The 14,519-nt window shown below is 39.5% G+C and overlaps 1 protein-coding gene across 2 annotated transcripts in view; it reads right to left on the bottom strand.

Moving 5' to 3' along the window:
* Lsamp (limbic system associated membrane protein) overlaps positions 1–14,147 on the bottom strand; it is a 2,109,134-nt gene extending 2,094,987 nt beyond the window's left edge. Inside the window, exon 1 of one of the 2 annotated variants that reach the window (XM_026786010.1) lies at positions 13,783–14,147. In XM_026786010.1, coding sequence (XP_026641811.1) covers positions 13,783–13,849 — 67 coding nt within the window. In that variant the 5' untranslated portion in view covers positions 13,850–14,147. The remainder of the gene's footprint in view (positions 1–13,782) is intronic. The other variant, XM_026786013.1, reaches the window with a different exon arrangement.
* Between the last annotated feature and the right edge of the window lie 372 nt (positions 14,148–14,519).

The following is a 14,519-nucleotide window of genomic DNA, read 5'->3' as shown; positions in this document are numbered from 1 at the left end:
GTCTCTGCTACAGCAGCTGGCATTAAAATCTAAGCTTTTGTATTAAGAAGCTACATCTCCAGATTTTTGATCCGTTAATGTGCCTGCCTAATTGCCTGGGACAGCCCAGCCACACCATGCCAATAGTAGCAGTATTCGGAATCACTACCCTTGTCACCACCACCATCAGTAGCAAACAGATCCACATCTAATGCCCTTCATTTAAACCAGAATCACTACAAAAGATGTGTTGGTTAACAAAGGCACAAAGATCATTTTGAGCCTTGAATGAATATATGTAAATTGTAGCAGCCCCTTCAACCTTTATTAGTGATGATTATTATACTTGCAAGAGTTCTAGAAAAGTTGAATAAGTAATTCTTATTTCTTTATAAAATCATATCTATATAAAAAGTTTTCTTTATTGTGAAGCAGTGTAGGATAATCATAGGTGTGTAAGTTCAGAAACCATGTTCATAGCCCAGCTTAATATTTTTTAATTTTTTATTGAGGAAAAAAAAGTTTCCACCTCCTCCCTCCCTTCTCCCCTTCCCCCCACTCTTCTCCCCCTCCCTCTCCATTCCAAAGAGCAGTCAGGTTTCCCTGCTCTGTGGAAAGTCCAAGGTCCTCCCCGCTCCGTGCAGGTCTAGGAAGGTGAACATCAAACTGGCTAGGCTCCCACAAAGCCAGAACATGAAGTAGGATATCAATAAAGCTTAATCAATTTTAAACTGTGACAAACTTCTATTTTGCTTTCTTCACCTGCCTCCTATATCCATAAAAAAAAAAGAAAGAATATGGTGGAACTATTAAAAGTACCAGCACTGTTTTCAAATGGCTGGAGCCTGGTCTTGTAGAAAACTTTGCTTTATCTCACTCTCCGTGATCTTCAGATACCATAAAGCCTTTAAATACCTCTTACAGCATACCTAGTGGCTACATTCTGAGTGGACTAGGGTTCCATTAGAATGTTCTGTTACTTCTCAAAGGCCAATATGGAGAGACGATGTCTAACCTCTTTGTGAAATGGGAAAGGAGAGTAAATTTTAAAACAGAAATCAAAGAAACAGATACTACCTTCTCTTCTACTAAAAGACAAATTTAGAGTTCCTGTTTTGCATCAGAAATCATTTTCTGAGACACCCCTCCAACTCACATTGACCTGGAAAAGGTATTTGGTACTCTGCAATGAGACTTTTAAGGGGGTCTTCTCTATATGAGTTAACAAAAAGGTAGACAAGAAATGTTTTATGAATTATAAAGAAACATTAAAGTTGAAAACCCTAAAGACAAGAATGAGAATGGAAGGGAAGTATTATTTTGGGAAACAGCTCTGATTTTTACAGTAAGTAATATACTTTGCAATCAGATCAATAAGTTTTCACCTGAGTTTACTCTTCTACATACTTGGAAGTTGGTGGCAGCATGGAACGTGATAATTTAAAGAACAATATGTTTTCGGTTAACAGCTATTTTCTGAATTCTGAAACATCATGACTCTTCTTTGTATAGTCACAAGCGTGGGAATAGAATATGCTTTGTTTATTTCAATAAAGTAATCAGTGCCTGAGACACATACAGGAACAACATGAATCAGAGGAGTCCCAGCAAGAGTGACTTTGGACTTCCAGGGCAAATAATATGTAGAGAAGCATGTACTAGTTAGGACTTCAGTAGGGTGTATAGAGTCAGTACTCTGAAATCCTTCCTTCAATTCCTCTCGAAAGTCATCTGTGAACTCTGTTTCATAACCCAGAATAAGTCACTGAATCAATGAGAATATGTCTCTCCTTCAAGTTAAAATGATCATCTGGAAGACCACACTTAGATAAAATTTATTAGTTGTTTCTGCTTTGGGGGCCTCTGATTCTGAAGGACAATTTTGCGAAAGACCAGAAAAATCCTAAACCTGAGAATAAAGGCATCATATATAACCTAACCCTGAAAATAAAGCAGAGACCATAGTAACTACACCTGAAAGCACTATGATGAAGATGGAGTCCATCAAAAAGTCAGATTCTCACCTCCTTCTTCTGGAAACAATGACACCTACACTTCTCAAAGATGGCAGGTGATAACAAGTGCAGACTTTTACACACAAACTGTTTCACCCTCAATGACACCCACTGTTTAGTGGCACGCTTACCGTATCCTACAAATTAGTGAAGTCTTTGAAATAACCTGACAATGGAATATGAGGTAAAAATTTTCAAATTTCAGCAGAAAAACCTATTATAGAAAATATAGGCAGAGTCTTGGACAGTTTGGAATGCACCCAGAGGTGATGGAACATTGCAGATGCTGGATTCTAATCCTCCCGAGCGTCTTCTCCGCACATGCTGCAGTTAAATTGCAAAGATGATAAGTAAGCTCCCCAAGTGATGTGTGCCACAGCCCAAATTGGAATCAGGCTTTTCAGGATCTCCCACCAACCATACTGACTTTGGGTTTAATGAAAAGACCATGAGGGTCACTCGGCCTCGATGGAGATAAATAATTTTTATGGACTTTGTTAGAAAACTGTAGCAATTATCTGAATAGTTGATAATTCTATATATAGTAAGAACAGGTACAACAAGAATAAAGAAAATTAGACATATTCTATACATGTCAATGAGTATTTAATGAAAAACTAACAAGCAGAAGATTCAGCCTTTGAAATAAGAAATGAGGTAAAATATGAGTATTTGAGGTATGGACACATTAATCTTAGGGGATATGTGTGGTTAGATATTCTACTTCTAAATAATTCACAATTCTCTACTGTGAGCCATATTATGATAATAAAACTACTTTTCATTAAAACTGAAGCCAAGCATATATTAATAATCAAAAGACTCTATGATTAATTAAACTAAAAGAAAAGTAAAATATAGAATTTAAAACACAAAAAGAAGATTCTATAGATAAGCCTCTCTACGTGCTGCCTGTGAACTGAACTATAGGGCTGAGAAGGAAGGTGTCTATAAACAGATCAGTACAGATGAACAGAGGTGATGTTCCATGTAGCCAAACTCGAGCCCACATCCTGGTAAGTGAAATCCATAGGGATCAATCAATCTGTCATATTATCTGATTTTAGAAAAGGAAGCGATGACAAAATGACATCAATATTAAAGAAAAATTGTAAGCATACACAACACATTAAAAGCCTTAAAGCACCTTTAAGGAGACCTTAAAACTCTGAATGAACATGAAACCAGGAAACAAAAAGTAAAGACATAGTTCACAGAATATTATTATTGCCAACTGGTAAGTATAAGAAATATCTAAAGATAGACAAAAAATACAAAAATAAATGTATTTAAATATAAATCGATTTTAAATGAAAACAGACACAGCTCTAAAGTCTAAAAAAAAAAAAAAAAACAGAGGAATGTTGTGCCTGATGGCCTGGAAAGCCCAGGAGATGTGCCTGAGATCAAGCAAAGGGAAACACTAGGTAAGGAATCATAGAACACATATAACTATGAGAAAGAGACATGGAGCCAGGATCAAAGGAAAAAGCCAAGAAACTAGAAAGTTTTGCCATAATCTTTTCTGAAGGCCCTTACTTGTTTCACATTTTAAAAGAACATTCAAATGTAAGTGTGCTAGGTGTATGATCTCTGAAAACAAATTGACAGCCGAATGTAGATGACTCATCTCTGCTGGACAGTATCCATCTATAAATTCTAAAAGTAACACAGAGGTGAGACCTTGAGTTAGTAGATCAATGTAGATGTGCTTTTAAACTGCCACAGTTCTAAACAATTTGAAAGTTGCCAGAGCGATTTTCCCACAACCACTCATGAACAAAAGCCAGGTGACAGTCCCTTTCACAATGAAGTCATGTGCCAGCAAAAAGCATTAGGCAAATGGTGCTTGAGCCAAACAAGAAACAACTAAGTGGAGAGAAGAAAAGAGTTGGGCGGTAAGGAAGATGACACCACACTACTGTCAGACATCTGAAGTCTCTGTTTATGAATATACTGGAGAGGGGGTTGGAGAAATGGCTTAAGGGGTAAAGATATCTGTTGTTAGGTCTGACAGCAAAGATTTGATCAACGGGACTCAAATAGTGGTAGGAAAAAACCAACTCCAGAAAGTTGTCCTCTGGCCGCCTGAGGTTACCAAGACACTTATGATTGTGCACATTAACACGGAGAATAAATAAATAAAAGTATAAAACTAGAGTAAACCAATTTAACTGAGAAAATGATTCAAGGAAATAATTTAGCTGTGCTTGTCAAATAATAACAATAACTAATATTTCAGTGCTTTCCCTACAATTCTAAGCACAGTCCTAAGTGTTTCCTATGTATTTGTTCAATATTCTTAGCTTTCTAGTCCCCCAGAGCTTTTCTGGGTTCAAAATTAGTTAACAGATAGAGCAGCGTTTCATTGAATGTCAGTAACTGTGAGCCCACGATTATCTGCGGAGCTATGGTAGACTTTAACAGAGCATATACCTGAACAAGGAAACATGAGAGCACTATCCTTCTAGCCTATTTTCTAAGACTGTAAAATAGCATTACAGTCACAAAGCAAGAGAAAATTAAAAGTAATGTCTTCCAATTTTAAAAATAACAGCACTTACCAAATGTTGTTTTCAAGAACAGGATAGTGATGAAGAAATTGTGGTACAGGCTGCTATATAACCATTAACAGAGATACAGTAATTAAGTATTTAATAAAAGAAAAGTTAATGATAAACTACTAAGAAAAAATAATTAAGGGGAAGATATATGGAAACAACGCTCCTGGTTTGGTTTGTTAACTTACATGTATCTTTTGTTGAAAGAGAACTGGAAATGTTGAATAATAAAATTATTAATGTTTCTCTGGTATTTAATATCTGTTTAATTTTTCCATTGCTTTCTTGTATTCCTTGGTGTTTTCCCATTTTATACAATGAGTACATTAATTTATAATGAAATTTCTTAAAAGACAAGCTATTTTAGAAAGCACATCAGAGAAAAGTGTAGTTTCACTCATTCTAAGAACATAAATACGCGAGTGTTGCTTCTGAATGCGATGGGAAGTACTTCAAACTTCCTTCAACGTTGCCAAGGTTTATTTAACAATATTTTCTCACCATATATTATACAAGAACAGAACTAAACAGATGGTCTACATCGGGAATCCAGCAATCGAGGAAATCTCTTCTAGCTGTACCTACTTGTCATACACTATGTGATACATATTTTCCACGTGCACTCACATACCCATTAACTCTTTGTCACCTCATCAAGATGCATGTCTATGCCACATGTAGGACTTGCATAATAATATCAATCAGAGAACACATAAATATGTTTGCCCAAAAGATGACAAGATACATGCATAACATCTTATTATGTAAGCCCATGGCATTAAACACTATACTCTTGGAGCTGGAAGATGGCTCAACGGTTAAAAGCATTTGCTGCTCTTTCAGAAGACCTGAGTTCAGTTCCCTACACCTACATAGTGGGTCACCACCACCCATCATGTTTCAAGGGATATGATACCCTCTTATGGCTTCTAAACACAATAGGCACAAATATGGTTTACGTACGCAAGTTCATGAAAACACTCATACACATAAAAATAATGCAATCTTAAAAAATAGTAAAAGGATAGTCTTGGCTTACATATTTATATATTTTATGTAAAAAAAGAAAGGAACATTACTTCAGAGCTTGTAAATAAAAGGGGAAAAAAAAGGCCAGGGCTGATTTTGACTCAGTATTCTGTATGCAAATGGTATCTGGGCACCAAATTTGTCCCGCAGGCACTGCATTTCCTTCATGTCACTTCCTTCCTGTGTTAATCAAAGGCCCTTTATTTCTTTAAGGATCGGGCACAAATGGTTCAGTCTAGCATCCAAGATTCACTCTACTTCTGGAAGCTTCTTTGGCAATCCTTACCAACATAAGTCCTTAACTCCATGCAGGCTGGAGTCTGTACTACAGCTTTAAAAAGTCAGAGAAATATTCTTTACTATATTTCCATCACTTCCCCTAGAAAATTCTTTCATTTTGTCCTTCTGTCCTACCACCAGACTTTGCTCCATGTCCAGGATATGGTCCCATCATTTATTTCTCTCAACTTATTTTCCAAATCGGTCTGTGTTACAATTTATCATTTTTCTCTATTTATATACAAGAAAACATTAGAATATTGACCACTCACAAATTTATATTGACTGAACATAGTGTCCACTTTTATATTATCACACAAATCAGGTATAATGTGTGCCAGGAAGAGCTAATGCAATAATTTCAGTGACTGAATTGTAAATACATGATGCTGCCATCAATTACAAAAAAAAATCATTTTTTAATCTGGTCACGCAAAAGAAAATCAGCAAGATGATATTCTCCTTGAAATTATTTGTAAGGAATTGGTTTTTCTGTACGTACTTGAATCTAATAAAAGTGCATTGCTTTTAGAATAGTATTTAATTCCATTGCTTTGCTAATTAAGACTAGACTTCTCCCCAGTCGCAGTAAAATCATAGACTCACCTCATATTTGGAATGCAAAGGCAACTCAAAGACTATTTCCAGAATCAGAGAATGGCTTGCCCAAGGCCACATAGGTGGAGAACCAGAGACCAGTCTTCTGTTTAGCTCTGTCAGCCTTTCCCATTTAAACTATTGGTTATAGTGGGTATCATAGTACAATGGAAAGTGCCTGCATCTGGAGACAGGAGCCTGGGCTTCAATGTCAACTCCTCCTTAACTTGCTTTACATCTCTGTCCTCAGATGTTGCAAGGGAGTACAGTATGACTTTGAAAGCTTTTATGTTAAGGCTAGAGTTAGAGGAGAAGAAATATCCATACACATCCATTTTCAATTGTAAACCCAATTGTAAATGTGGATCCTCTGCCTAACCTGCTCAGGATTCTGCCTCAATCTCCCCGATGTGTTCCTCTGTGACAATGACTGCACATTTCCTCCCCTCACCCCCATCCACCTCACCCCTGGGCAGCTACTTTTCAGTTAATCTCTTCCTTTCTCTTTAAGGCAACTTGAAGTCTCTCCCAGAAGCTCACAGTGCAGGTAGCAAATCCCTGCTTGAACTTTCTAATACTTTCTCTTTATTAGAAAATACTTCTACTTTATAAGAAGCTTCATCTGTCTCTACTGCTCCTCTGGATTCCATGGGGCTAGGCATACCACATTCCTCCAGCCTTGACTTCTGTCATTTCCTTCCCTATTAGATTTTGTCCTCCTTCTCTTCCTTAGATTTCTGGAATATGGTGGTCTGTGCAGTACATTGAAGCCTTTGTGGGTTTCCCATTGACTGTGAGATCTCTGTCTAAGCCTCCCTTTACATATCTAAATGCCACTTTTTACTCAAACTCTAATTATGCATCAGTTGACTATGGTGATACTTTCCTAGCTCTATAGACTAAGTTAAATTTACCTGAAACATGTAGTCATGGTACTCTAAACTCTCCCTCATTGTATTTCATTATAAAGGTAATTAATGTATTATCTTGTGAGTGCCTGTCTTCCTTGCTATAAGGTTTACAACAGTGTTGACTTGAGGACTAATAAATATTTATAGAAGGAAGGAAAAGAGCCAGAAAGGAAGGAAAGCATATCAGTTGTTATTTTTGCATATCCACCCACTTTTCTGTAATCTGTACTTTGTTTATACCCAAACTAAATGACATAACTACCGATTTTTCATATAGCTCACATCATAAACACAAAAATAACTTTAAGCCCACAGAATGCCCACTCTTCTTCCTCCTCAGTACAAACCACATCACTGCCTAATGGGAAAGATAGGAAATTAAAATTTCAGTGACAAAACCATTGTCATTAGTGAGATCAACTTTCAACCTGCATCTGATATGTTAGCATAAGCTTCAGTTAGGGCACTGGGATTCACCTCACTCTACCACATGAGGGAAAAGCAGCATTAGGCAGATTCTTGCTCTTCCTATGTAGACAAAGGCAATGAGCAGGAGCTGGCCTGGACAGGCATTGTCCAGACCAGACATGAACCAGTCAAAACACCCCAAAATTTTCACCCCAAGACAACTACTATGGAATTCTTCATAGCTGCCTGCTGTTCAGTTCTAGAAGCTGACTATAGTTTCCTGTCTATCATAGGTGTATATATTACCTTTCAAAGAAAAGAAATGGAGGTAGGCACCTGCATTAAATAAGACATGCATGTGGATTATTTTTGTTTCCTTATTCATTTGAGTCATAAACAAAGTTGCATTGTTAATTTAAACATACTCAATGCTACACTTGAAAAAGGACTAAAATATGGCCCAGTAAATGAAATCTAAAAATATCCTCTAAGTATCATTGTTATTTCAATGGAAGAGTATCATTGTGTGTACATGTCAATGATGCTAGCATATTTTAATTCCTTTAGTTTGGTCTGACCTTGTTTCATACTGAAATGAGGAGGGAGGGACCTTGTAGAAGGGAAGAGATAGAGGTTATTTGAGCAGCAGAGTTCTGGTCTACTGCCACCTCAGCAAGATTTATTAATCTTGGAGATTCTCAGTCTCATTTACTAAACAACAGTGATTCACAGAGAGTTACACAGCCACAGTGGCAAAGTTAATTGAAATCTAGATCGCCTAACAGTTCTTCCTTGCTCTAGCAATTTCTCAGTACTGCGAGCTAAAATATTCAATGACATTGTAGGCTTATGGGAAATGGAAACAAAGGTGGTTAGCATGGAATTACACGTGGACCTGTGTGTTCTTTTGCATTTTGGCTTCAGGCCTTTGAGCAGAGCAGAACAGCAAAGCAGCTTATGTAACCCTGTAGCAACACTGTATCTCTCCTCAGCATTAAATTAGCACTGGGAGTTCAATATGGCTCTCACCCAGGTCCAGAGAAAGGTGAGAAATAGAATGGAGGAAAAGGGAAAGAGATAGATGTGAACACAGGTAAATGCTGTTCAGACTGTTGCAAAAAGCCAGGTGATTCCTTTTAATTTAACTCATTATCTTCTCCACAGAAGCAAATAATGCTTTTCAATATGCAAATCATGCATCCTGACACAAGGCAAGCACTATTACCTGAACTAATCAGAAAAGGGAGGCTCCCATGAGATTATTACTACCATTTTACCAGGAAACAATGAATTCCAAAGCAAGCAAAGGTATTCCTGTGCTATCCTATGTCCTTTCCATGTGACCACCATTTCTACTTAGGGTCCAGACCAATACTGATGATGTTTGCAAATAAATGTTCTCAGGTGATAAGGGGGGGAAGGGCAGTTTTTTTTGACCATTGGGGGATATTAAAAAATGAATTATAACACAAGAAACCATTTATTTATTAATGGAAATATGCCATGTAGGATAAATATAGAAAAAAAAGACTATGTAGGAAAAATGAAAAATATCTTAGTAGGCAAACACTGTTATAAAAGACAAAGTAATTTCTGGATCTGATAAGAACTGTGTAAAATGAATCATAGGCCTCTGGTGTTGACATTTATCTAATAAAAGAATTCCTAAGGTATTAAGGACAATTGCTTTACTTCCAGGTTATACTGCATCTTTGTAAACTAATAAAATACTTGTAAAATACACCCATATTTTCAGAACTCAGGGTAATAATTTAAGACACAAGTTGTATGTAATTAATAATCATCACTAAATCTGTGACAAGGTCTTTTCAACTACTTAAAAAATTGAGAGAGAAAACAACCCTCTGGAGAAATGGCTAAACTTTTCTAAAAGTGAATGCATTATTTTTAATCAAATACTATCAAACATTTTTTGAAATTCAAATGTAAGAGATTTAGAAGCTCTGTAGTCAATGTTCATTGAGTTGGTTCTAGGTTATTCTTGGGGACAGGATTAATATCAACATCTGCATCTGGCATAAGGTTGCATCTGCAGACAGTGATTTATCTCTACTATTTAATTGCTTAAGATCCTTCAACATTTGTTACAGTGAATACCTTGGAGACAGCATGCAACTTCAGCTCTTAAAACATACTTCTTGTAGGATTATCTTGTCTGAAAAAGTATCACAAACACATAGAACTGCTTCACCAATTTATCTTCACTGCAATTATATGGAAAGTGAGGTCATTAGCACTGTTGTGAGCCAGTCACATTGAGATAGACATGGGAAGGCTACTAATGGTGTCTGTAAGAAGAGCTCACATCCTAGGCATATCTGTAGCTTCCATACTAAGCAGCTGGTGTGAGCTCCCCCTGAGGGTTGATTGTATTGTCTATGATGTAGTGGAAGTATACTCTCCTCTTCTCCTGGCCACTCAACAATCCAAATCTGGCTTCAGGCAGAAGCCAAGGCGACCTTCATGCCCAGATGAACCAAAGATGGGGGTAGGGTGGGCCAAGTGGATTTCATCTCCTCTACAGTCCTCAAAGGGCACACGGCTACTGCCATTCCAGATGCCAAATTGAGAACAGAGCCAACCTCAGAGCATAGTACTGGCTGCTCTTTGGTTCTGAATCTGGAGCATGAGAAAGAAGGGACAGTTGCCAGATGACAAGGGGACCCAGCCAGATCTGAGTTAATGAAACAGGGGCCTCAAAATAAACAAAGCACAAAGTGGACAGTCCTGAATAGGGTGCACTTTGTTGGATGTTTTGTTTTCCTCTCCATTCAAAAAGAAAAGAAAAGAAAAGAATCAAAACCCTCAGTTAAACTCTTTTTTCTTACTTCTCGCTTCCTTAAGGTTACAGGCAAATGAGAAGATAACAGTATAATCACAAATATTAGACACTTTGCAAACTGCATGTCATTAATATAATATACAGTTATCAGAATATCCAGAAAAACAGAGCTAGCCACTGTGCAATCTTATCAGTTTGTCAACATTGTCAACACTAACATGTTAGGAATTGTCCCTGTCAATATCAGAAGGATTATGTGTAGAAGAAAAGTATCAATTTTATGAAAGTGCTGTAAAGTATTTGGAGAAATCCCAACAAAAACTGTTTTTTCCTTAACTCATACATAAATATATCTTGGCAACAATATCATGGATAACCTATTTCAAGATAATGATGGTGATCATTACATGAACACTGTGAACTGGAACATAACTATTACTGAGACCTTACCAATATATGTCAGAACTGCCATTGGCTACAGAGCTAACTTTGTCGTCTCTGTCTCCTGGGGCTAATCCAAATTATACAGTAAATACCCCTGCCTCTCAGAAACACATAGGGTAAGACATGTTCAGCATTCTGAACAAGTAGAATCTAATGAAAATGAACACCAATGGCAGCATTCATCTGTGAATCCATGACGATGATCATGAGAAACAGCAGAAACCACCTGCTGCAGATGGAGCTGTTTTTTTTAAAAAGGCCACTCACTCTGACACCAAGAATGTGTGTGTGTGTGTGTGTGTGTGTGTGTGTGTGTGCGCACGTGCGCGTGTGTGTGAACTGCATTTTCATGTACTGGGGTGAAGGCATAGAACATTTTGTCTGACAGCCTTTCCCAGAATTTTCAAGATGACAGAAGGAAAGAGTATGTCTGACAAGTATTGGTAGTGAGCGTTTTGCTCACTCTCATCAGGCTGCATGACCTTCTTGTCCTGGGTAGCTTATTATTCAAAGCTACCACTCCCTGCTCTTAACTGCCCATCAGGGTATTTCAGTGATTGAGAAATGGGCCCCCTTCTCATGAGTCACTGGTCTCTGTTTAGTGACCCTTGAAATCTCCCCCCTTTGAAAATGATATTCTCAGAAAGAAAAACTACTTTACACAAACAATGCTACTGTGTCTTAATAAATTCACAGTGGAGAAAACAATGTTCTTACTAAAGAAAACTAAGGACATGCCTTTTTGGTGGTAAGATCTCCTGGAATATGATGATCTGGTTTCGTGTTCCACCTGACCTCACCATCCTTCATACGCGCCATGTGACATCAGCTCAGCATTTTGCTCTGTCCTTCACTCATGAAACCCTATGACTGAGTAATGAATATTCCACAGCTTTTCTCCAACTTAAGAGAAACATGAAATGACTTAGTGCTTTATCTGAATAGCTAAGTTCCTAGTTAAATATAAGAAGGAAGGAAAAGATGCCCCCCACCAGTTACTGGCATAATACAATCACATTGTTGCTAATGTCTCAGTGTAAAATAAATAAATAATAAATTAAAGGCTGAATTACAACATCAGAAATCATAGATAAAGTAGTGATAGCACTAGGGGCAGGGAGAAAGAGACAATAAAATGTAAATATTCAGTTTTCTAGAATGGATTGAAATACCATCTTTTCTGTCGAGATACTGTTTTTTCATACAGGCATGTTTAGTCAAAGAGCTATATATCATAAGACCTAACAATTTAGACAAGAAGGGAAGAGGTCAGTGAGCCCTGAGAGGAAGTTTGTAGAACCTGTAACTTGTAATTGTGCTATGGGTGAGTTCCAGCCATCAGTCTATATATATTTCAAAAGAGAACTTGAACATTGTATTTAATTACTTGCAATGCCTCAACTAGTAAACAGCCAGGAGTCTATTCTCATTTCCTTTGGCAAGAGGGCTGTATAGCCACACAAAATATCCCCTAGCATTGAAAAGTCAAAGCCACAAATGTAACATTAGCAATCAGCTATCAGAAGAAAATCCAGGGGAGGATTGCCAGTGTGGTCATTTCATGGTGAGTATTCATGAGAGAGGCTGGTGTGCGTGTGCGTGTGTGTGTGTGTGAGAGGGGGGGGGGAACAAATGAGAAGCCCTGCATGTTCAGTATTGAGAGAACGCAAGCGGGCAGAGGCCCTAATGATGACAGGATGCCGGAGCACGAAGGGGTAGTAGAACCATCAATAGTAGAGTGGAAGAGCAGAGTCTCAATAGCTAATCGTGCAAGGCTTCTATCAGCGAAGGGAATGGTGAGATAGAGGAACTCAAAAAACAAAAAACAATATATTCCTATTTTGGAGTGGTTCTGTGTACTGTAGGTATGCATAACATATATGAGGGCTCTGGATTCCCAGCTTCAAGTGAAATGCAAAGAGTATGTATGTGTTTGGATTTTTAACCTTCCTAAATTGACTTCACAATCTCCCCTAAACACAGAACCAAGACATTTTCAAAGTAAACACCCACTACTAGGTATTCAGTGCCCTAAAGCATAAAACACACTGACCGTTCAGAGCCAGTTATTAATTAACCCGTGAATTAATTCTCGAGTGCATAGTCTCTCTCTCTCTCTCTCTCTCTCTCTCTCTCTCTCTCTCTCTCTCTTTCTCTGACAGATTTCCTTCTCCCATCCACTATCACCCCTCCCTCATCTAGGGACAGAAGAATCTTGTAAGGGTTGTTCTGTCTAGAAACGCAAGTGCAGGGTAAGGTGGCAAGCAGCTACCCAGCAGCCTCCTAAAGTTAATGTCAATTCCCTCCTGGAAGAGCAGGAATGCAGAGGTATCAGCACCGCGGACGCGGGGACAGCAAATACCAAGGCAGCACTCGGAGTTTACAGAGGAGCAACCCCAGTGTCCCCCGCCACCGTCTCCCACTAGCACACTAGCATCACACACACACACACACACACACACACACACACACACACCAGCACCGGCACCCACACTCCACACTCGCGCCTCTCTGCCCCCCAGCCCGCACAGGCCAGGTCTGGATCCGCCAACGCCAGCACGGATATTGCAGCAAGTCTGCAGGCTCCCGTTTGCCTCGGGACCCAGCCTGGACCAGAACCAAGGGAAGAAGGGCATCACCGGACTTGCCAATAAGCCGGATTCTATGTGGACCCAGTGTGCCGGTGACCCCACCGGGCATCCTGGAGCCAACAGCGGCAAGAGGGGGCGCACGGGGTCGCTGCAGGCTCCCCCTACCTTGCAATGAGAAGAGGGACAGGAAAAACCCCAGCACCCAGACGCTGTGCAGCCAGTAGGTCCTCATGTCGCCGCGCGCTCCAGCCGTCTCTGCTCACTCCTGCTCTCTCTAGTAAAACGCGCCGCTCGCTTCCCTCGGTTTCCCTCAGGGTTCTCCCGGCTCTGGCGACCAGGAAGAACCAGACTCCAGCGAATCCAGGCACAACCTCTCTCTCCTCTCCGAGAGCGCGAGCCCAGGTCCTGAAGGATGCTCGCAGCCGAGACTCCTGTCTACACAGCGAGCCCTGTTCTTCCTCGAGCTCTCCCGCTCTCTTCTTTCCTACCCTCCTCTCCCTCACTCCCCTGCAGCTCCAACTAAATGAGACTGTACTTAAACAAGCAAGCGCCTTATAGGACCGGGAGCCCAGCAGAAAGGGCCCCGCTACTGCCATCTAGTGCGCACAGCTTGGCAACGCCACGGCCCTGCATTTGCTTGTGTGCGCGAGGTCGGTCCAATGCAGCCAAAGTCCTCCTTCATCTCACCAAACACAGGTGAAAAGCCCTTGTCTTCATAAGACCTTGACTTGACCTTGTCGCCCCATACATCTCGGACTTTCTCCTTTGCAGGAAAATCTTGAAACTCACTGTCCGCGCGTCTCCCTACCCCGTGGCTCCCTTTCTCTCTGACATCTCCCTTCCTACCCCAAGGATTGCATCAAAGCCTCCTCCAAATGTCATAGTGACCTCCACCTTGAGAT

The sequence above is a fragment of the Microtus ochrogaster genome, chromosome 2, assembly GCF_000317375.1.
Source record: "Microtus ochrogaster isolate Prairie Vole_2 chromosome 2, MicOch1.0, whole genome shotgun sequence".
Lineage (NCBI taxonomy): Eukaryota > Metazoa > Chordata > Mammalia > Rodentia > Cricetidae > Microtus > Microtus ochrogaster.
Note: the sequence above shows the minus strand (reverse complement) of the source record. Positions and strands in the feature narration are given on the sequence as shown.